The sequence below is a fragment of the Panthera leo genome, chromosome C1 (genome assembly GCF_018350215.1).
Source record: "Panthera leo isolate Ple1 chromosome C1, P.leo_Ple1_pat1.1, whole genome shotgun sequence".
Taxonomy (NCBI): domain Eukaryota; kingdom Metazoa; phylum Chordata; class Mammalia; order Carnivora; family Felidae; genus Panthera; species Panthera leo.
In genome coordinates this window covers 189,910,475-189,934,954 of record NC_056686.1, presented here as the reverse complement: position 1 = coordinate 189,934,954, position 24,480 = coordinate 189,910,475, and the positions used below count along the sequence as shown (strand labels likewise).

The following is a 24,480-nucleotide window of genomic DNA, read 5'->3' as shown; positions in this document are numbered from 1 at the left end:
TTATGTATTTGTGTTTATTTGCCCTCATAATTACAGGTAAATTAAAATAATGGACTATGAAATTCAACAACCCTCTCTGTACCCAGATATCTACCAAGTAGGACCAGAAAAATGTCTCGTTTCAATACAGGATGTCTAACTATTCAAAACAGTGGGATGATTTCAGTAACGTATCTTGCCAGCCTTGAGTGAGGGGAGAGTGGTTGTCAGCAAGGTTTCCAAGGAGGTGATCCTTGAACTCAGCATTTAAACATGACTAAGAGTTGGCCAGAGGGGAATGTGGGTTGAAAGTTGGCAGAATGGCATTTTACTTACGGGGAACAGGAAGGGCCCAAAGCATTGCCTAGCTTAATGTTCTTATGGTACATTCAGATAATTGCATGCACTTTTATCTCTGGCTGCAGGGAAGAGTAAAGGTGGGGCATCAAATGACAACTCGGAAATTTAAGTACTTCAAGGCACTGTAAAGCAAAACGTGGGCAGATCAGATTTATATTTGGGAATATCATATGGGCAGCACTGTAGTGGGTGGGTTGGAGGAGAAAGTCAAGACTGCTCAGAAGGCCACGGCTTTCATCTGGGGAGAAATGAGAGAGAATCGGAACTAAAGAAGTACAATGAAGATGGAGAGAAAGAACTTAGATACTTAAAAAGTAGAATTCACGGATTTTGTAACGGATTGGATTTAGGGGTGAGGGGAAAGGATACGTCACCCTCTTCTCTTCCCAGATGGCCTTAGTAAGGGTAGACAAGCAAAGTCCGTCTCACAATGCACACACTGTGTTCGGGGTATCTATCGAGGCATCTGGGAAAACTCTTGAGTAAGTTGGTGTATGTGGATCCAGCGTTTGGGTGAAAAGTATGGTCTACGGTTGAGGTTGCTGGGGTGGGGGTGAGGAGGAGGAGGAAAGAAGGTATAAGGTAAGAGAAAGAAAGAGAGAGAGAGAGAAGTGTGCCAGGAGCGGGCTGTGTAGAGAGGTCCAGGGAATGTCAACTTTCAATAGGAGACTAAGATGAGTAGCTAGAAGTGGCAGCCAGAAAGGATAAGCGATACCTTGAGGGAGCAGCATCACAGAATATAACGGCATGAGGAGTGTTAAGGAGACAGTGATCTACGTGGAAATGAAACAATTCATTTTTCAAACCTTACAGAAACTCTACTTACACCTCTGATTGCCTACCCTTTCAGGAAAGGAAATGCCCGTTACTTTTCTTGGACACTAATTTTTGTCACATAGGATACCCTTGTTTTTTGAGGAAGTAAAATTAAAAAAAAAAAACTTAATAAAAATGAGCATTGCTCTACAAGGCTAAGCATAAAGTATTTGAGTATACCATTGAAATTAAAAGGGTAAACATTATCTGTACATCCTATTTATTTTATTATAGCCATTTCTTATCTTAAGCCCATTCATGTTAAAGATTTTCAATGTACAGAATTGATAAATTAGTAGAAGAATTTGTTTTACAGATGCACAAGTTCCAAACATAATCCTTTTCCAGTTTGGAGTACATTGTGCAAAGTAGCAATACCTCATGACCAAGTATGACATTACACCCTAATTCTATTAGACATTGTAAAGACCCCAACAAATGGAGAAGGTGGGTGATACAGTCCCAGTGATATGAAATTCAAGGAGCTACCTAAGCAACCTTGATATTTTCTTAGTCTGAGCTGTGACGGCAGAGAGGAAACCTCAGCTTTGAGGATCCCCTGAAAAGCACAGGGTAATATAACCAGAAGGAGCCTCCACTAAAAAGATTCGTATTTCTTTGAATTATTTAGATTTCTTTGAATTAGTTAGATTCAGGAGAGCTATGTTTGGTTTACACTTGAGGGAACCTAGCTAGAGAGTATTAGAAAGAAGATAATCTTTTTTTTTTTTTTTAATTTTTTTAAACATTTACTCATTTTTGAGACAGAGAGAGAGAGAGAGAGAGAGAGCGAGAGCGAGTTGGGGAGGGGCAGAAAGTGAGGGAGACACAGAATCTGAAGCAGGCGGCAGGCTCTGAGCTGTCAGCACAGGGCCTGATGCGGGGCTCGAACTCACAAACTGCGAGATCATGACCTGAGCTAGAGTCGGACGCTTCACTGACTGAGCCACCCAGGTGCCCCAAGAAGATAATCTCTAATGAACACCCTTCCATGGTGGACAGTGTTGCTTCCCATGATACCGCAGTTAGATGGTTATCTCCAAACCAGGGGGTTTGAGGGGGTCTGTCTTGAGGGGGTCCTTGGGACACAAAACGTGTTGAGATGGACACTCTATACTCCATTATTCCTTCCACAGAGTTACATTCGTACTCCAATGACAGCTATTGTATCTATCGAGGCTGAATGTTGAATATATTAGTGAAAAGGCTCTGAGAGTAGAAATAAGAAATCAGCCACTTGTCAGGCAGAGAACATGGCTGGCCTTGCAGAGGCTGGATTTCATTATGAAATGGTTCTTAACTTCTTTCGAGAACCCTTTGAGAATTAGAAGGAAATGAAAAACTCATTCTCCATAAAAATATGCATTCTCACTCACAGTCCAAATTTTGCACACAATTTTTAGACAGCCCAGGTCTGTGCCTTAGATGTTTAATTCTATATACTTTATATGTATACATATACTTTACAAATACCATGTCATTGTATGTGGATTCTCAATGCGAATGGAAAAATTAAGATTTACTTTCTAGAATTTTTTTTACCATTAGCCTTGACAGAATATAGTTAATTTATAGAGTAAAAAAAAAAAAATGCTGACATACTAATGTTCACAAAATATTCATAACGCTACCTACTGATTTAATTTTTAAAAAGTTAAAAAGAGATGTTAATAATGATTTACCAACATATACGACAAGCTACCTTTTGGCTTAAAGTTTCGAAGTGCTTCATAAAGTTGTATTATCTTGTACATGGGAGATACTTGGTGCACAGACATTCAAAGACATACTCAGCTGACAAGAAGAACAGAGTAGATTTCAGCGGCTCTGACTAATTAAATCCTGACGTGCAGAAAGAAGAAAAGGATTCTGCAGCGTGTTTACGGTATTTCTTACTGTTTTCGCCTTATCCAGAATCAATTCGGCAACATGTGGTCATGTGCATAGGAGGACTGTTACCGCTGCATTCGTGTAACTTAGGGTCAGGCCTATGATGAGGAACGCATTCAGATGGTACTGCTTTATTTTCTGTAAAAGCTGAACTGAATGTTCAGGGAATTGGGTTTTTTTTTTATTTAAGTACTGATTCTCAACAGATGTGTTGTCTTACCCCCTCCACTAGCTACATCTATATTGCATATTCTATTCTACTATAACATATCAAATACACTGTACCTCCCCTCATATTACGTATAAGTAATATTACTTACATTACTGCACTTATGTTACTTATATAACCTTTATTATAGCTCCTCCTCTTCTCTCCAAAGACACAGGAGCTTGACTAACGTCAGAACCATTGGCGTGGCCTCTCCAACGTAAAGCATCCCAAATGTTACTAAAAAGACTGGCAGGATACACCCTATTTCTCCAAATCCTCCTTCCTGGTTAGGCCAATTATAAATTTCATGGATAAATTTAACTCCACTATAGCTATCATGTTACATTTATCTTTGTGCATTTTTTGTCTTCAACATGTGTTCAAATGCACAGATACTTTAAGAAAAGCACTAAGTGATTGGAGACTGGTATTGCTTCCCCAGCTCCCCCTCCAGTCTTATCAATAAATCACTCGCAGCAAAATGGAAAGGATAAGAAGTGTGAGAAAAAAGAGTATCTGATTTCTAACAATCCTTCTGTAGCACAATTTTAATAATAATCAGCAGGATATTTTCCTATTTACCATCTTGTTCAAGCACATTGTGCTAAATTCAATGGTTAATGAGGACTCCTCCCGGGGATGAGACATTTGCACCTCTTTGCAGAGGTCTTACTTTTGTAGTTTCATTAACTACCAAAGAAACACATCTCACTCTTGGAAATGTGTACTCATTTACCACAAGCCAACACTGACTTAATTCAGGTTTTTAAATTAGATGATGATCACACAGTCCACAAAAATAAAAGAATAATGCATACTGGCTTTCTTGACTTGTAATCATACTTGAAATCACCACCTCCCTCATTTTCTAATTTCTAAATTTACTGAGTTGAGGTTGAACTGAGGCCCCCTGTTTACTCTTCTCAACTACAGGATAAAAACTATACAATGAGGCAATGCTAGTAGCTTTAGAGCAAGTTTAAGGATAAAGGGATATCAGGTTTGCAGATACTCACACGTTAATCAGAAATAAAAAGGAATGGACACCTGTATCTGTATTTACATCCATAAGAAGAGAAAGAAAAAGAGAGGGAGAAAATGCTAGCGCTAATGTGGCAAAATGTGAACATCTGAGGAGTCTGGGTGAAAGGTATACAAAAATTCTTTGTACTGTTTTGGTCATTTTAATGTGAGTCTAAAATTATCTTGTAACAAAATTAAAAAAAAATTCTAAGTTCTGAGGTTAAAAAGACATAAATGAGAAACCAGGCCAAAGAATTTATAGACATGGTATATAAGTATGCTCTCAGACGTAATTACTATTGGCCTCTGTCTTGTAAATCAACAATCAATAACCCAAACACTTACGTTGTTTAAAGCCACTGGTCCACTGGCAACATGTAGCAATATACATTACAAAAACCATCATCCCTAAATGATATTAATGTTTCAGCCACAGCTGCCATCAATTATTTAAGACCTACTTCCTAAGCAGGTTGGTGGGTTTGTAGAACGCAAGATTTTCAGAGAAGGTAGGGAGAATAGTGGAAAGAGAACCCAAACTGGATTTTATCCTAATAAGAGAATGCCTTCTGAACAATCTAGAACCCCAGGGTATATATACATAAAGGACTATTTTCATCTGGTGGTCCACCCACCAGATATAGCAAAATGACAGGACTGCTCAAAGGAGCTAAACTTCCCCCCACGCTATTACACCAGTAAAATAAAGGATCAACTTATTGAAATATTGGCCCAGCTAGACTTTCTTCCATTAACAATCAGTTGAGACACATTTTTAAAGCAACAGCTTAAATGAATGGCTGTGTGTCTGTAATAATTTTGACTTAAAATGTCAACTGTATTTGAGATGCCATGTGCATTTAATCAATGTCTCTGCATTGTAAAATAAATATACTTCCGTGTGACTGCTATGCCAGCCATAAATCATAATTCACAAAGACAAGAACATCTTACCCTCTCTATTGACAGTTGTTAATGACAATACTGATTAAAATGGAATCTGCCTGCCACATTATTGTTAAACAGTCTATTAGAATTTCTATTACATCCTATAACCTACCACTATTTCTCTTTATGCTGATACATCTCTTATGGAATAAAACATGATAGACAGATTTAAAGTTTAACACTAAAAATGCAGAACTAAACAGCAGAGCTTATCACTAGCTTGTAACCTGTATTTCCAAAATTAAGAGAGTTCCTTCTGTTAGAGATTCCAGTATTCAATAAACTTGTTTCTCTCTTTTACAATACTTGAGTTTTACAAAATGAATACTTTGGATAAAAAAAAAAAACTAGAAGAATAAAAACATCAATTGTTATTTAAGAACCACATCAGCCTATGGAAATGCCTACTAGAAACTGACAGTTACTATTTCTAGAAGGGATTTCCTGGAATCAAGAATTATTTCAGTGATCCATTGTGGAATGCATACTGTGGGCAAGGCAGTGAGCAATAGCAAATATGCTGTCAGAAACGCCTAACACCTCAGGATCACTGCGGAAAGGAGTTAGAGTCCCACTAGCCATGATGGATAATGGCTGCAGGAATTACATAAAAACAAAGAGGATGACCTAGAGAGGTCAGCCAGCTAGGCTAGAAGTGGTGCACTTGAGCATATTCCATTAGCAGCACAGCCCATGGTGGTGAGGAAAATAAATGGCAAATGAATTCTTGAAAGGTATGATCCACAGGGTTCAAGGAAAACTATCCTGTAAGAAAGACACGGGGCTGGAGATGCAGCCAGGAATGAGTATTCCAGGCATGACCCATCAGAAATAGGCAAGTTCCACTATACCAGTGCTCTAGTCTAAGACAACATGGTTCAAGCTGAGGTCTGCATGGGACTGTGCTTGGACTACCAGATGCTAAGATGTGGAAGGTGTTTATACAAAGCTGACCAGCGTCAGGAGAGAGATGCCTGAAAGTCAGCCCAACTCTGTGTTTGGTTCAAGAGACCAGCAGGACCAGGAGAAACCTGAAAATTGGGTTATGTTTATGAGGAGATATGAGGGGAAGGTAGAGGGAAGAAAAATGAAGCAAAGACAGAGACACTAAGAAGAACACAAAAATTTATAAGACATGGATCTTATACTCAAGGTAGTGTAAACTCAGTGGAAAATATCAAGATGATCCAGGCCAACTCTAACACAAGTCTTGAGGAATCAGGCTTGGCCAATGACTTTTCTATGTGGCCTGAGCATATGGGGCTAAGAAGATGCTGGGTGAGCTGGAGTTAGAAGGACTGAGAATGGGGGCATCTGGGTGGCTCAGTTGGTTAAGTATGTGACTCTCGATTTTGGCTCAGGTCATGATCTCACGGTTTGGGTTTGTCGGATGAAGCCCCACGTCTGGCTCCATGCTGAGAACGCAGGACCTGCTTGGGATTCTCTCTCCCTTACTCTCTGCCCCACCCCAGCTCATATGCACTCTCTCTCTCTCTCTCTCTCTCTCTCTCTCTCTCTCAAAATTATTTAAATAAATAATTTAATTTAAAAATAAATATTTAAGCAAATCAATATTTAAACAAAATAATGTAACCTTTTTAAAAAAAAGAAAAGGACAAGAAAGGCCAATCACGTCCCCACATCTGTCCCCGCATCTGCATTTGTAGGGACATTCCTTGAAATCTTTGCTTATTTTTAACAATGAAAGCACTATTATTTAAATGAGTGTTAAATGCCTCGGTTTTTGGATTACTCTTGGTGTGTGTGTGTGTGTGTGTGTGTGTGTGTGTGTGTGTGTGTGAATTTCTCCCTCTACTTCCCTCTCCTCGCATCACAGTATAGAGGAGGAAGCTGTAATTGAAAACAGTAAAACCAGATGAAGGGAAGAAGGTAGGATAAATAGGAAAAATGTTCTGATAGCAAGTTCCAATTAACCTGTCAAAGGGTCATTACAAAAGTGTTTCAGTAATCATATCAATGTAGACATCAAATGCCCTACACAGGGGAAATGACAGAGGCATGAGAGAAATGGAGGAGATGGGCCGGGGAGGCTGGTACAGAGTGTTTGGGTCAAAGTTCTAGGGAATTGGTCAAAGCCACTCCTTTCATTTTACAGTCCATCTTCATCATAAAAGCTGTTCCTTCATATACTTTGAAAATTCCAAGAGGCAAAAGGAAAGCAGAACAAATCTATGCTATTGATTTTCTACTATACATTGACTAGAGTTCAAATTTAAAGTGGAAAATTATAGTCCCTGGGGGAGAAGAAGCCTATCGATGGGAGGAACTACTACCGAAAGCCCTAAAATTAGGGTTTTTACTGTTCACCGGTGATTTTGTCTGCAATCATAGTTACAACCATTATTTTTGGTCGAGGTGCCCTTCAGCTTGCTCTTTCTTCAGTTTTGAATTTATATAATATTTTTAAGGATTCTTTTGTCGGCAAGTGGGGTGCTGCTTTTAGTCATTCTTTGCTGAGACCTTTCTGCTTTGATTCCCGGAGTTAGAGGGCTTTTTCAGATACCAAGAAAGCCTTAAGAGAAGAGATGGCCGCTCAGGCTAAGGTAAGCACAAAAAATTAAGATAATAGAAGAGTTCACTCAACTTTTCTCTCAGAGCTTTCATTCTTTCATATGTTGTTTTTTTTTTTTAATTTGTAGTATACTTCTTTTGGTTTGTGGTATTACAAACAAAATTAGTTTTTATTTTTGTTTTATTTTTCAATGAATTTTTATGACTAGGGGGCATATAAACAAAAGGTAGGGAGGGGCAGTGGATAAAATGGAAAATGCAGACAGGCTTGCTTAAAACTGAACAGTTTCCAGGGGTTTTGGTGATCAATCTGGGATGAGCTCACTATTCTAAAACAGACCAATGGACACACCGAGTATGAATATGTTTAAAGGCCAAATTTTCCACTTTGCCTCGAATGAGGTCTTCTGTTTTGGCAAGTTACATGTAGTAGTCTTGAGCCACCTCCCTCAATTCCGTGCCATTTCACTTTGTTAAACTGACTTTTCAGATTGCCAGCCCTTACCAGTTTTAGTCTATAGACCCATCTGCGCTATAAGCATTATCAGCCAATGGCCAAGCAGTTGACGATCGCAATGACAACTTATGCACACACTGCAAGGGTACAGAAGGTGTGTATCTCCCAGGCAAAGACAAACTGCCATTCAAGAAGGTAATTGTACAAGTAGGTTTGGGCATCTCACTTTCAGTATTTTTACCAAGTACACTGCAAATGGTCTGACCATACTTTTATGGGATCCATGGAAGCTCTGTTTATTTAAAAGGAGCTTAACACATTGTATGTTACTTTACTATTAGAACTTCTGTGCCCTACCACCCTTTAAGGAAAGATCGCAGGTACCAGGAGAAGACATCTGACTTGTTGACTGTGTTCTCTCCAAACTGAGCACTGAGACTGTCACTTATAAGACAGTCCGTCAATATTTTTTGAATGAACGAAAGATGTCAGGGGAACAAAAAGAAAAGGCTGGCTGCATGCTTACAACATGCTTGTTGTATACTTACCAGGTACTTGCTTAAAAGTATTGAATAAATTATTTCAGAAAAGATTTGGGATCGCTCCACTCAACCTAGAAAAGCAGCTTGGAAATAGATATAAAAATCCATGTATTTAAAAAAAGCCCAGGGTAGGTTTCTTAGGGGCGAAGAAGTAGAGAGGGTATACACCTGAATTCCAACCACAATTATGGTTATAATCTCACAAAATGGCTCTTAATTTTAAATCCCATTTTAATTGCTAATAATTTTGTATTTATGGGTCATCTTAATTAGACAGTGAGTCTAAGCAAAAGGTTCATGCTGTATATTTTTTTCTGGGTTTCCCCAGGGTAGCACTTAATAGATAATCAAGTAATAAACCGATTGGCAATTTTTTTCATATCGTTTTAGATGGATATTTATCATTTTTAATTTTAAAGTACTTCAGGGAGGTCAATTCTACAACCTGTTCAGAAACCTCATTCCAGTGCTTAACAACTGTCTTCTTTTTTATATCTAACCTCATTTTTTTTTTCTGATAGTGATTTTGGCCCATTTTCTCTAGCCCTGTCCTCAGTGGAGATGGAGAACAGCTGGTTACTATTACCACTTAACTCATCCTTCAACCTTTTCTTCAAACAGAAATTAAAAAAAATAATTAACTCCCAATGCAGTTCACCCTCTTTCTTCTTTTTGAACCACTTCCACTGTTTTCATTATTTTCAGTACTATTATCTAGAATGACTGAAGGGCACAACACATTAATATCCAAATAAGTCTATTCTAATTAGCACACCATCATGCCGTTAGACAGCAAAAACCCAGTAAGGGCCAACACTGTGAAAAGTGTTGTGAGGGAGCCACTTTGTTTAGAGGAATTTCTGATCGCACTGAGGACAGGAGACAAAGACGTAAAAACCTGAACTAAAACCCAAGCCTGCCTATGGGAAGTCCAAAATAAGAAGATAGGGGGCATAGGAGTTTTGATGAGAAAAAGAGACATGCAGTTCAAAGAAGGATTCAGAAAGGTGATGGGGCTTAAGGTGGGCTTCAGAGAGAGAAAGCAGGACTGAGAGAGAGAGAGGAAGGGAGGGAGGAGGTGCTATCTTAGGGTTTCGCAAAGCTCGTTTTGGGTAATCCGTTAGAGTGGTGAGTTTGCACAAAGGAACAGTTGAAAACAATGATAGAAAAATAAATTAGGATGAATATAGAGGGTATTGAATGCCAGCCTAAACAATTTGAACTTTGGAGCTGACAGCTCCCATATGGGGGCTCCCAGGACTGGCTGCATCAGAATCATCCGAGACACCCAGGCCTCATCCTAGACCTCTGACGTAAGGTCCAGGGATCTTTAATTGTAACCAGCTCTGTAGAGGCTCCAGAGGACAGTTGGATTTTGAGAACTACTAGGTAATTGGGAACCTCTTGGCTCCTAGAGCAGAACTGGTTCTATTTTAAGAACATTTTATGGGCCGGGCGTTTTTCATATATCACCTAATTCACTCTCAAAGCAATTCTATGAAGTAGATGCTATTATTATTCCAATTTTACAGAAGAGGAAACTAAGCACAGAGTAGTTAAGCAGGTGCCGAAGGACCAACAGCTAAAGAGAAATGTAGCTGGAGTTTGAACCTAAGTAGATTTGGCTCCAGAGGATCTGTTTCTTGCCACTAAGCTACAGTGCATTTTAGTGGAGAAGGTTTTCATTAAATATCTGATCACCAAATGAATACATGACCATTAGCTATGCCTAGGATGAACTGGAATGAAGAAAGGAAGAAAGCAGGCAGTTAGGAGTTTGTTGAAACAACCTCATTATAGAAGACAAAGACCACGGTTAGCGAATGATGATGGAGGTGGAGGCTGAGATGGAAGAGAGTCTTTTGCACACATCAGCAGGGTTGCTGGCAAGTCAGTGGGCTCTCGGATGGCACGGGATTCCTGGCAGTGCCTCCTACAGAATCAGGAACGTCGGGATGAGCTGGTGACTCAGATGGGTGGATGATGCATGAGATTTCAGCCACGTTGAAGCTGAGGTTGAGGCAAGGCCGCCATGCAGAAATGATCAGCAGCTAGCTGGAGAAGCAAAATTGGATTGCCTCCAAAATCCTGTTAGATATTATTTAGCATGGTTGAGATAATAGTCCTAGATGTGCAATCCAATAATATTTGTGTATCTCTTATCCATTTTTCAATTTGTGTATCTCCTCTATCTGTCTGTAATTGTTCTGGGAAGACTCTGGCTTATATGGTTATTATGCCAAAGATTCAAGCCTTTTCCCTTAATTACAAACCATCTCATATTGTTAAATTGCTCCTTCATAGGTCGGCTTAAGACAGGAAAATCCAACAAATAGCAAAAATAAAAAAAAAGTATGGGTTCTACAGGGTGTATGAAAGTAGATACAGAATTATGGCTGGTGTCAATGCATTTTTAGACGCTAATACAATAGCAGCAACGATTAAGAGGGGTCTGGGTATTATTATCAGTTCAAATCTGGCTCTCGGCAGGCAGATTCACTTCTCAATGTCTCATTCTTTATTACCTGCGAAGTAAAGCTACTATTTGCCACCCTCATCTCCCATGCATCTTAAAGATGGATGCTAGCAAATTACATTGAAGTTCTCAGATAAAAGGTGCTAAACAAAGAACTAATTTCATTTTTCCCTCAAGCAAATTATTAAATCTATACATGTCATTATCTAATAGTATTAAGTAAACATTGCACAAGGACACGACATTGTGCTGGACATGCTACAAAGCAAATTAGGCAAATGCAGTCACAACTAGGAACTTGTAAGTGTTTATATATATGAGTAAACTTGCTGTTAATATGTTTTATTAGTTATTTAATACGAGTATGCAAATAGGTCCATTAGGAAATCCTTTGCATTTTATTAATCCAGCATTTTAAATGATTATATTTCACCTTAAATGCTAATGAAGTTTATTTATTAATGTGTATCTTCCACTTTAGCACCTGTGAAAGTTCTCTTTAGCATATCAATTTCTTTAAAAGTTAAGCCGACATCTTTCTTTTTTCCACTGGACTTTTGTTCTGATCTGTTAACAAATCTAAACCTCATTATCCAAGAAAAGTAATGAGATAAAGGGGTCTATTTTTCTTCGGTGCTCTTTCATAATTCACATTACCGTTAATGGGAGTTGTGCACGCATATTAAGAGAAGAAGAGAACCCTAATTACACAAATAAGCCTTTTGGTTGACACTCTGTGTGATCATTTGTTATTATGAAAAATACGAGAAAATCGTCTTGCTTTGGACAGTCATAAACAGAGCGACGGAGGAATCGAGATTACATTTGGTAGGAAGAAAAGGAGATGAACAGCAATCAGCTTTTAAAATGATTTTGAAAACAAGCTACCCATACATTTTTATACTAATTAACTCCATCTATGCCCCTCGCTGCTCTATGAACATATACTGAAAGAAAACAGATAGAGTGATAAACAAACATTTGCAGGCATGCGTGACAGCTGAAAAAAATTACTAAAGTCAGACACCAAATAAACTCTGTGCGTGGGGCACTGCAGCGGCTCATTTGTCTATGCACTCAGCCTATCTGTCTCTGGGTCTTCTTTGACTTAAGAAATAAATGTTGGCCACACCACCCTAAATTTGTTTGATCCAAATTTAATCTATACTTTTTAGTTATCATACTTGCCTCTATCTTCATCATTTTCTATCACTTGCCCTATTCCCAGAGGCTCTCCTTCCACTTCTTTACGTTCTTCTGTTTGCAATCTATTCCTATTGTCATGCTAATTTTCCTCTCTGGTGCTTAGTTGCAAACGAACAAAAGCTAGGATGTATAATACATAAATATATAAATATTATCAGCTATCACACCACTGGGTTTAATGGCAGTCAATATCGGTATATTACACTCTCTACTTTGCAATTCCATTACGGGCTCAACACTGCTGGTCATAAAATGTAGCATTCTGAGCCCAGGCCTGTGATAGTAATAATGAAAAAAAAGGGGGGGGGGGAGGGTCATTTCTCTTCCTAACTTGAATGAAAAATTAAAATTGCTAGGGCACTTAGCTCAAAGGAAAATTGGCAAATTAGTAAAATGAAGAAACAAAATATTCGTGGTTCATATTATGAAGAGAAAGTAAATAATTTAAGATGCATTGTGAGGTGAGAAAATGCAGTTACCAAAAAGACAAAAAAGAAGCCTAATAAAATTTCAATGTATTTCAGCTTCTATTCCTTTTTCACTCAATCGTAGTGAGCCATGAAAAAGGATGGATGGTTGTACCTGTAAGTATCCTTTGACATGCAAATGTATTTCTTTGCCAGGCATATATTTCTCTCACGCTCAATACATGTAGCCATTTCGCCCTGATCCTGTAAGGTTCTCTGTTTTCAATGTATTTCTGTATACAGCTTGCAGCTGAATGAAGAAGTTTGACCTACTTTGGCTTTCATGTTTCATCTGAAATTTCATGTTTCAAACTGGCCTCTACTTCATGAAGCAAAGCACCTTATCTCCAGCTTGTTGTTGGCCTTTTTGCCTTTGGGGAAATGACTGTTAAAATTTCATTGGCCTGGCTACATTAGATAGGTTACCCTTCATACCCATAAAGTTGAAGGGATACCCAGACATTTTACAACCACTATCTAGAAAGAGGTAATGACAGGCACAGCCACATTACATTTATTGTACATGAGACCTATAACAGCTGTTATGGGATCAAGGTAAAGAGGAAAAATGTATGACAGATGTCATGCTCCCTGGAGATTTAAGTATTCAGTCTCTATCTAACCTAATTTAAAAATCAAGTCAAAATGTATCTTTATGGGTAATGTATTATAAGACAACTTCCAAGGCAACTCAATGAAATAACTATGAGCCATGCACTGAGAATATCAAGTCCAAAACCCATCCATACACTCTGGTCTGAAATAAAATACATGAAGGAAAAAAATACAAAAGAAAAAAATCCTGTTTCTCCATTTGAGTCCATTTTCTATTCGTATTCAATACCACCAAATAATTAGATGACCTTTGAAAACAGTTCAAGTTATATTTAGAAAGGAGTGACCCAAAGCTTATAAGATAGAAATGACTGAATGATTTTAGCTATGTCATTACTTCTTATAGTTTATTAAACAAAATTGTACAGTCTGAAGAAAGATTAGCATGACACAATAGCAATTAGAGGGAAAAAAATGAAACAGAAATTCAATGGGCTCCAAGTCAAAGGCAGAATCTGATGGCTGGCTAAGGCCACGCAGGAAGACAAAAAGTAAAGCCTACCAAGTCAGGCGCTACAGTGACAGATTTGCCTACATCAATTAACTTCAATTTCACAACAACTTGGAGAAGGTGTGTTACTGTCCCAAGCGCTGCTGAGTAGACTGAGACTCAAAGGGATTAATGAAGGCCACAGAGGCTGTAATGAAAAGGTTTTTAACTAGGTTAAGTATTAATTAATGGTGATGATGTCTGTGTTGTTTGTGGTGATGGAGGAAGGTGTGTGTGTGTGTGTGTGTGTGTGTGTGTGTGTGTGCGTGCGCGCGCGCGCACAGAAGTGTTCCTTTTATTTTTTATTTTTTTTCATGTTTATTTACTTATTTTGAGAGAAACCAAGAGCACACATGTGTGCAGACAGGGGAGGGACAGAAAGAATCCCAAGAAGGCTCCTCCCTATCAGTGCAGAGGCTGACTCAGGGCTTGATCTCACAAACCATGACACTATGACTGAGCCAAAATCAAGAGTCAGATACTTAACCAAATCAACTACCCAGGTGCCCCAGAAGGTGCTCCTTTTAAAACAATCCACAGTAAGATGCCCTTATGTAGAGTTGCCCTAGTTTCAATAAAACAGTATATTAGTATAAAACCAATGAAACAGACGTTTTAGCATTCCCAAAGGTTAGAAATAAAAAGCTGATGCCTCTAGATTAAAAAAAAAATTCCTCTGTCATTAGGATTCATAATTTAGTCTTTTCTACGTAGAAACTGAGCCAGCGTATCACTGGGGTATACCTACCTTACCTGAGTTAAGAAACAAAGAATATCCAACTGGGTACCTGGCTGGCTCAGTCAGTAGGGCATGTGACCTTTAATCTCGGGGTTGTTAAGTTCAAGCCCCACATTAGGCATGGAGCCTACTTAAAAAATAAACAAAAAAAAGAATATCCAACTGATGGGCTAGGAGGAATAGCACTGACACAGCCAGCTACAAATCAAGTCCAGCATTTAGATAACAGCCCACATGTCTTCAGAATGTTTACTTCAGGTGTAATAGGCCTTTATGTACTAAAATAGACACAGTTTGGGTTAGCATTTTGTTATAGCTTTATGTGAGGTTGGTTTAAAAATAACCTCATATTCGTATGCTGAAAAAGAAAAAAAAAAGAGCAGGCATAAAATGATTTGGCTTTAGGACCACAGCATGCTAGGTTCTGATAACAAATCTGCTGAAATTAAGTGGAGCCTGGGCAGATACACAGCCTGTTAGGCAGTTAGTTACTATGGGGGAGATGACCCCATCCCTTCTGACTTTACCTTCTTCATAACACCTGCTACAGTCTGAAATAATCTCAATTATTTTGAGTTACTTGTTTATTCTCTCCTCGTCACTGGAATGCAAATTACGCAGGAGCCACAGCCTGGCTGTCTTGTTCAGCACCAAATAAATTGACTATTGATTCCCTCAAGTTGACAAGGTAGTGCTTTGTCCCAGAGGTATCCATCCCAGCCAAATGTCTCACCTCTCCCTGGGAAATCCATTGCTACAAGTAATTTACATGTTTATGTGATATTTTGCTTGTTTGGTTTTACACTCACTGTAAGACATTCAAAAGTCTTTGAGTTTTCCTTCATTAAAACCAAAAAAAAAAAACCAAAACAAAACAAAACAAAAAACCCAAAGAACACCATAAAAGCAAGGACTTCATTGGTGTATGCCTAGTGACTAGAACAGTGCCTGATGCAAAATAAGCCTTTGATAGATAATGTGGAATAAATGAAGAGTAATTATGAATGCGCTTGGCAAAGAGTAAGCATTCAATATACATTATTAATCAAATGACTATGGGCAAACAAATTTTTGAAACAGAGGTGACGTTTTCTATTGGCAGGTTTTGCACTTTGTTATTTGCTAATCAAAGCAAAGTCAACAAGGAGTTTACTAGGCACGCTTCCTTCTGGTACCAAATGGCACAAAGGGTATAGAAAAGGTACTTGATCGAGGTCAAAGTTTTCCGTTCAGGGTCCAGCACAAGTTGATAATTCAAAGGTCTTTGAAGTGAGTGGCCTATACTATCAAAAGGAAACAACAGCCAAGTATGATATAAAGGAGTGGATTTTAAATACAGATCTGGGACAGAATTCAGTTTAAGGAACATAAAGATCCACGAGGTTATTAAATAATTAAGAAATCAGGGACTGAACGCTAGGCTTTCCACTCTAGACTGGGCAAGATTTTGTTAGCTAAAGGATATTTCTCTTCAATGCTTAGAAAATATCTGCTAGAGCCCAGGAAAGCAGCCTGGGGCTGACAGCATTTGGCTTGTGTACTGAGGGGGTCTGAGCCTCAGATTGCAAGGAGCTGTAAGGAGCCACAGGCATGGTAGCGGGTATTGCCATGAAGAGTACAATGCCCTAAGGAAGCCAGACACATGATGAAAAAATTGAAGCGCCTCGATCCCCTAACGTTCTCTTTCAACAGCAGGTAAACAGGATTCGGAGAAACTAGGAAAGTGGGTAGGTTCTTGATCTGCATAGTTTGCCATCATAATTCATGGCCTGTGTAAGAGCCACAGTTGAATCTACGAGGAGGTAATTCTGAAATCAGCAAAGCATACTGGAACCAGACCACACATTGAAAGGTATGAATTAATGAGATCCCCGTAAGTTTTTCAAAAGGATCAGGAGGAGGTCAAATTAACTAACGAGCTAAACCATACGACTACATATCATTAACACAAATGGACCAGCTGATATCAGAAAAGCACACAACACTTAGCTTTTTACAAGCGAGAGCAAAGCCACTGCTAACACATTCGCTCCTTCATGGCGCGTGGTTTGGTGAAGGGAGGGAGGCCATTTCGGTCCCCACTCGTGCCCTCGGCCAGGTGCCACTGTGCACGGCACAGGGGCAACATCCTACGTGAAAGCTCCATGTCGGGAGAGTGGCTGTGAACGCAGATAATGGAAAAAATAATACATATTTAAACCACACACCCAACTCCTAGGGAAGCTTAAAGCGATCAATCTTTTTTAAATAAGAAAGAAACTAAGTCAATAGCATCTGAGCAACAGATGAGAATTCAAGCAAAATCTGTTGGCTAATGGTAACAGCTTTTGTGTTCTTTGCTGTTGAAAGTGTGCATGTAGCAGCAACTCCAATATGCTCGCAAACTCAGACGCAAAAGGCTATGGAAAACAGTTGCTATTTTTACACTGGAGATAAAATCAAACACCACCTTTCAGATCTTAATTTTGCTAAAACAGGAGAAGGAAACAAAGCGGAGTTGCTAGATGTCGAAAGGATCTAGGGCCTGTGATTTCCAGCACAGGCCAATATGGCATCTATTGGGCAACACAAAGAATAGCTGTCTCTGAATTATGGGCAACGGGGCCTGAACGTGCCAAATCAAAGCATCTGAAACGAAACACAGAGCTAAGGCTTGATTTAGGAATATTCTAGAAAATGGGATATGTGAAGTTCGAACAGTTTTTATATGTATAGCCTACTTTAGTTAAATCGTTACGGTTTTTTTCTTTAACACCTTATATTAAAGAGGAAATTGTTTCCTTATAAATGAGTACGATATTGTAGAAGTAGTAATAGTAATTATAACAACTGTATTAGTTTTCTATTGATGCTGTAAAAAGAATTTCTATGAACTTAGTGGCTTAAACAATAGAAATGGGCTGAAATTAAGGATTTGGCAGGCTACGTTCCTTTCTGGAGGCTTTCCAGAGAGAATCCACTCCTCTGTCCTTCCCAACTTCTAGAGGCTGCCCTCATTCCGTGGCTCATGGCCACCTCCCTCCAAATCAAAGCCAGCAATGTTGCATTCCTCTGTACCTTCCTTCCATAGCCACATCTTCTACTTTTAAGGCTCCATGTAATCACCGTGGGCCATTGGTGGAAATCCAGGATAAGCACCTTTATCTTAAGGTCAGCTGAACCTTAATTCCATCTGCATCGTGATTTGCCTTTGTCATGCAACATAACATTCACAGGTATCAGGGTTTGGGACATGGACATCTTTAGGTGGCCATTATTCTGCTTACCACAATAATTAACATTTATTGAATGTGTATGTCTTGCCAGGTGCCATTCTAAGCATGTTATGTGTAACCAAACCAATATAATTCTCATCATAATGGTATATTCTAATTCTCATTTTTCAGATGAGGAAACTGAGGCACAGAGATTAAATAATGTGCCCAATGCTACCTAGAAAGAGAAGTAGAAAGGCCGGGACTGAATTTAGCATTCCCCATGCAGAGCCTGCACTGTTAACCTCTGAGCTCCATAAATAAATTCAAAGGCAATTCTCTCTATATATTTGTATTGTGTGTGTCATTATTATCAGGATGCTTAAAGCATAGCCCTCAAATTCTGGCAATCATAATAATTACCTGGAAAAAGGGCAAGTTTAACATTCAAAATGTCAACTGGAAAGACAGAGTCTATAGAGACCACCAGGAAAAACAAACCAATGCCTACTGAGAAATTTGTCCCCCCGTGTCAGTATTATCTGCATTGCCTAAATGTGACGTTGCAATTTCAAGATCTCTCTCTCTCTCTCTCTCTTTCCATATTTATATATATATATAATAACAGATTATATTTATGTTCATGTGTTATATATGAATAACAGACATGGAACGGAACTTGCGTTTCTGTCTGAAATTTCAGTTGAAAAATCCCAAACTGAAAACATCTGATGACAAATGCCACCCAGCATTCTTGACAGAGACATCTCCTAGGGGCTTAATAAGAAGTAGCCAGCATCACCTCTCACCTCTCACCTTTAGCCCATGGAAAAGTAGACCCTGAGAGAGGGATTTTCTGTGATGGAGAATTACAGGAATACAGAAAGTAATGCAAAGGGGTGTCTCCCCCTCACAACCCCCAATAAAATAAATAAGAAGGCTGCAAGAACACCCCTGAGAGAATGTGAAGGCCGTAGAGGAGACGGCAATCCCCCTTCCTACCTGTTTGCTTGAGACCTGCAAACATTTACTGACCCGCTCCCTTCCCCATGCATGAGAGCTTGCAAGGGTTTGGGACGTGGCTGTCGAGCTAAGGAGGCACAAAATGGGGCTCGGCTCTGCCATAGAGAAGTCTGAACGTGCCAGGCTGGTTGGGGCATCCCTACGGCAGGATGAGGAGAGAGGGGAGCAACGAGAAGAGGCTGCGTTTCTATCTTTTGGGGGGGGGGCAAGAGCTCAGCAATTCCAGCGAGCCAAGTGGATGCTGCAGAAGGAGGGTTAGGCTACAGCCATCTCGAACTGCCACCATCACAGTCTCTCCACCAGGGGTGGGGGGAAGGAGACCTCCGGGTGTGCTGTGTGAGGTCAGAGATGAAGGGCCAGAGGGTCTCAGGAGGTCAGTGGGAAATGTATCTCCTAGGTAGCGGCAATAAGGAACTCCTGAAAAATATACAAAAATAGTCCACAAAGGCCCCCGTCAGCAGATTATGCCAGATCCAGACACCTGTTTGAGCACAACTCCACCACTATTTTAATAAGGTCCTTCCCTCCCTGCTGGGTCCAGAGACTGAGAAGCAGGAGAAGGTGGAATCTACCACCACATCATGGGGCCCTCCTTGGGGTTGAGGCTTGAGGGGCAGGGCCTCAAGGAAGTTTCGAGAACATTAGACTGGCATTTTAGACCCTGACGCAGAGGCAGTTTTAATCCCCAAAGCGACCAGAAAGCCATCCGTTGGAGTGACGTCATCAAATTGTGGACACTCTGTCAGTGTCAACGAAGCAGATCTGGGAGCAGCTGTAGGAGAAGAGACAACGTGCTTTTCTGACTGTGCCCTGCTGAGCCATGCCCGTTGGACAGGCTGGCTGCATATGGAATCTCGTGCCCCAGCCCCGCTGAGTTGGGAGAGCGTGTACGCTCGCCTCACTGTGAAAAGGAACACAGTAAGACTCAGGGCGACATGTGAAGCCCAGCGGCTTGTGTGAGGAGGGTCACGGACCAAGAACAGGCTCATCTGACTTCAGATCCAGTGACATGTCCACTGACCACAGGGCTTCCATGGCTCAGAGCCGATGCACCCGCAGGCCCGGCCATGCACACACCTACCACTACGCGGCAGGTGAGGGCGGTTCAGTACCCTGTGTTCTCTAACACCGAGCAGGTGTTGTAGAGGCAGCAGCTGGGGACTTCCTCGCCTCTTGCTTTCCCTGTATGGATGGAAGAGGCGTTCAATTTACCCGCATAACGGTTTGGTACCAAGGACCGCGGGCACTGCCCGTATCTCTACCAGGCATTAGCCTTCCTTTCACAACAAATTTGTAACAGCCTCCTGCCATCACCACGAGCTTCCGGAGCCACCCAAGAAGGCTCCTTCTGCTTCTGCAGAAAAGGAACAAGCACATTCACAATTCAGATTTTTCCCATTTGGCTAAAAAGGAGGGAAAGCCTGACTTTTTCCTGGGTGCACACAGATGAGCGATCTCACCAGGAGAAGCCAGAAAGCAAAAGAATCCTGTGGTGCTTTCACAGCAAGTCCATACCTCAGCATGGCACCAAATCCTTTCTTCTTTATTTTCCTTTCAGGATCTCCGTTTTCCTCTTTCAGCTTTTTCTCCTTGACTTTCATTTTGCCTTTTTCCTTCTTCTTCTCCTTCTCTTTTGGTTTTTTGATTTTCCTGGCTTTATTTTCCACGTCCTCTAGCTCAGAGCTCCCCTGAGGGGCAGCTTCACAATTCAGAGCTCCTTGGCCGGAGCGAGAGCTCTTATCAGACAGACCGTCTGTACGGAGAGAAAAATCAATACACGTGGTCAGGGGCACTTTCCGTTAGTATATCAAGAAAAGTTCAAATGTAAAATGCAGAAGAATGAATAAGGCCTTCCAGAGTTCTACCCTTCCACGTGGCTACGTGTATCCTTTGAAGAGACAACTGCCGAAATCTGGTTACTTCGAGCAAGGTTTGATGTTGGGAGTGGGGACCAATTGGTGGTTTGGCCGGTGGTATGAAAGGTCTGATATGTGGTAAAACACTAATATCTCTGAAAGCCAGCTTGTTAACCATGATCGGCTCAGAAAGCCCATATGCTGGGAAACAAACAGGGCGAGTGTATTTCCAGGAGAGGTTTCTGAGCACAAATGTAACCTAACTGCTTCTGCCCAATTAATGCAGTCAGTCCTCAGGTTGATGCTGCTTCTAATGACTTCAATAAGAATGTCAAGAAATGCATACTTACTGCTCCTACCCTAAGGGTAAATGACAGTTGGTCCTTGTAAGAAGGTGAAGGAGAACATTTCTTTAGCATATTTGCACTGTCAAATAAATTGCATATTGTGTTACCCAATTCCATGTTCGTTAAGCCAAAGGGCAAAACACATCAGGAAAATGAATTACTTTTAATATCAAAAATATAATTGTGATCCCTAAATCATTTTTCTTCGTAGTTAAGCATACATTCTTGCCCATGATTCGTGGATAATACTGAGATGCAGAAACCCGGGAAGGAAGCATTTTGTCCTACCAGCTTCTAACTCTTCGGGTCCATCGTAGGATTTGTCAATGGCTGCTCTGAAGCTCTCATTGCAGCCACGGCCACGAACCATGTGTGGCCGGGGTCTGTGGAAGGGAAGTTCATTCTTCCTGACCTCAGCGACCGCGGTCTGTAGACTCTCCAAGGAACTGGACTTTTTCAACCCCAGAGTTGGACCGAAATCTTTGCTCGGAGATTCTGGAAAAGAAAAGGCAAAAAGTCACCCTTTCCCAAATGAGACAGTGTGGCGTAGTGGGAAAGTCTGTTGTTCCAAAAATATTTGTTTGAGCACCTTACAAAAGGGGGTGTTGAGTACGTAGGGTTGGGGCTTAAACCCCAGGTGTGCCAACTTTTTTGTGACTTGGAACAAGTGGTTTGAGTTCTTGGAGCCTTAGTTTCCTTTTCTATAAAGTTGTGGTGAGATTTAACACGATGATATATATTAAATAAATGTGCATATGTGCATATATGCAGACATACACAGATATATATGAGTTTGAAAGATTCCAGCAGTATCTGGAGACTATGAGACTGTGTGTATATGTGCACACACACACACACACACACACACACACGCAGGGCATCTGAGATGATGAGCGCTTCTCACAGTGCACATCCCAAATGTTTCCTACATTCTAGCTTTTATTATTTCCACCACTATTTTTATGATTATTGAGTAATATACTGCAAGGAAATCAAAGAGCATTGAAGTGATTGTAATTTTTGTGATTAAACACTTTACTCTAGTGGCTATTAATGTATCATGAAGGCAATTTATTTAGTCAATAAATAAATAAAGCAAAGCAAGAAAGAAAACAACTTGTCTGTGTCAATGCTTATTGTTCCAAATTGTCTTTCTATTTGGGTATCTAGAAAAGAAGTAATATTTAAATATAATATATAAGTCCAAAAAGAAAAAAAAAAACTAAGTGAATTTTAGTAGCTTGTTTTCCGATATACAATATTTTTCATTTACACTGGCTCTCCCTGCATACCTGCCCCCTTTCACTCATGCCGTGACCTCCATCCCCAGCCACAGCCAGGCTTCTGGTTGTCTACGGCAGGATTAGGCTATCTAAATACCAGCAGCACAAAGATTATTTTAAAGATGGAAGGAATTCTATCAGGGCCCTTTTCCACCAGGGCTAAAGCTCATGATCCTCTCCAGTTATGAACATTATTACCACACAGAGGCTACATTTGCATTTCTGGGAATGAACTACTTTGCAGTATTTCAATAGATGCAGATGGAGAACGCTTTAAGGATTAGGTACATAAAAGTACCTAACTCAATGCCTAAAACAGAGTAGGGCTCAATAAGCCACACCATCTTTTCTTACTATCATCACTATTTTTGCTTCTCCTATGGCCGCTACCATGAACGCTGCTGCCAGTTTAACCCAGTGTTAAGCAAAACAAGGAATACTGCAGTGCAGCAAAGGCCTAATGCACACACGCACACACACAGAGCTACATAATAATACACTCTTTTGTATATGTTCTGAATATGTTATAAGTAATCAGAATGATGACAATAATTCTAATAGCTAATTGCACAGCATGCTTAGTCCTGTTCTAAGTGCTTTACCTGCATTACCTCACTACGGTCCTTAGAGTAGCGCTGCTTTCCCATTTTACAGATGAGGAAACTCATGCCCAGAGAAGTGAAATGACTGGTATAAAGTCACACACTCCATATGCGTCAGAACTGGGAATTGTCCTCAGGCAGTCTAACTTCAGCATTTCTGCTCTGTACTGCCTACAGATACACTTGGCCTCTGCCTTCTACTTGATTAGAGTCAAGCTACTGACACTGGCCCACAGAGTCCTCATCTGTAGAATAAGAGCATTAGTCTAGATTTGCCCGGATAAGATTAGTCAAGCAGGCAAACACAAAGACCAGATGTTGTTTTTACAGTTTCGCCGTTAGCTTACAGGAGGCGATTTTGCACCTTGAACAATATACATGATGACAACAAACACTGCATTTTACAGGCAACAGTGTATCTTTAATCAACCCAACAGAGATGAGATCAAGTGGGAAAAAAAAGTACCAGAAATTTCAGGAACAAATTTCAGATGCTACTTGTGAGTCATAAATACTGAGAACATGTTACTACTAAATCCAGAAAGAGGCATATTTCTAATATTCTCAGGAAGGAAGGTAAGTTGAAGAAACAGAAATTGGATAAGATCATTTTTGACAAGAAAACAAAAGGCAACATAGAGGTTTGGGGTATTGAAGCAACAGTAAAAGCTTTGGAGTTTACAGGAAATATTTTACACCATCAAGCCCTGGGGAAGTCTGACATGAAGTTTGGTGAAAACTAGAAGATGAAGAACATTATCTGAGAAAGCTTAGTTCCTCTGTCAACAGTAGTAACCATCTTTTATTTATTAATTGCCATTCAGGAGATTATATTAGAGCCCAAACTGTAAGTATTCACGTCAACCTTTAGCAATAAATTCTAGAGAACATGAAAGTGAATAAATCATCTAAGATATAAGGCACACTATCTAAAAGCAGCTCAGCAAGAAGTCATATTTGAGGAGAAACAAATACATTGTTACTCATTCTAAGCAAACTGAACATTAAGGATTCATGGATTTTGCAGGATTAATAGAGCCAGCAATTAATTCACCCTACAAAAATAAACAGAAGCCACAAATCAGAAGTACCAACTGATGTTGGCCACAATTACACCTAGCTTTACTGGATGTAGTATGTAGTAAAATTAAAAGCAAAAAGTGATGAGTTCTAGGTTGTAAATGTGGGCTCAAGGGTTTTGAGGCTTGGAAAAAGTGTTTATATTTATTCCTGGGGAGTCAACAGGATGTAGCAGGGGCAGACTGATACGAGAGAGGAACATCTGAAATCAGGAGAGTCTTTGCAAGGACTCCCAGGGGGCACTGAACTGATTTTCCAAGTGAAAGGAGACTCTGACGTGGGACTTGAGCAGGGTCTCACATCTCCTTTAGGTGTCCCAGGGCTTCCGACAGAAGCTCAAGGTT

The 24,480-nt window shown here is 40.1% G+C and overlaps 1 protein-coding gene across 1 annotated transcript in view; it reads right to left on the bottom strand.

The window, feature by feature from the left end:
- PARD3B (par-3 family cell polarity regulator beta) overlaps positions 1-24,480 on the bottom strand; it is a 1,004,169-nt gene that overhangs the window by 273,555 nt on the left and 706,134 nt on the right. Inside the window, exons 17-18 of the mRNA XM_042949849.1 lie at positions 21,460-21,666; positions 20,484-20,721 (exon numbers count right to left, since the gene is read on the bottom strand). Of these exons, the coding sequence (XP_042805783.1) occupies positions 20,484-20,721; positions 21,460-21,666 (445 nt within the window). The remainder of the gene's footprint in view (positions 1-20,483; positions 20,722-21,459; positions 21,667-24,480) is intronic.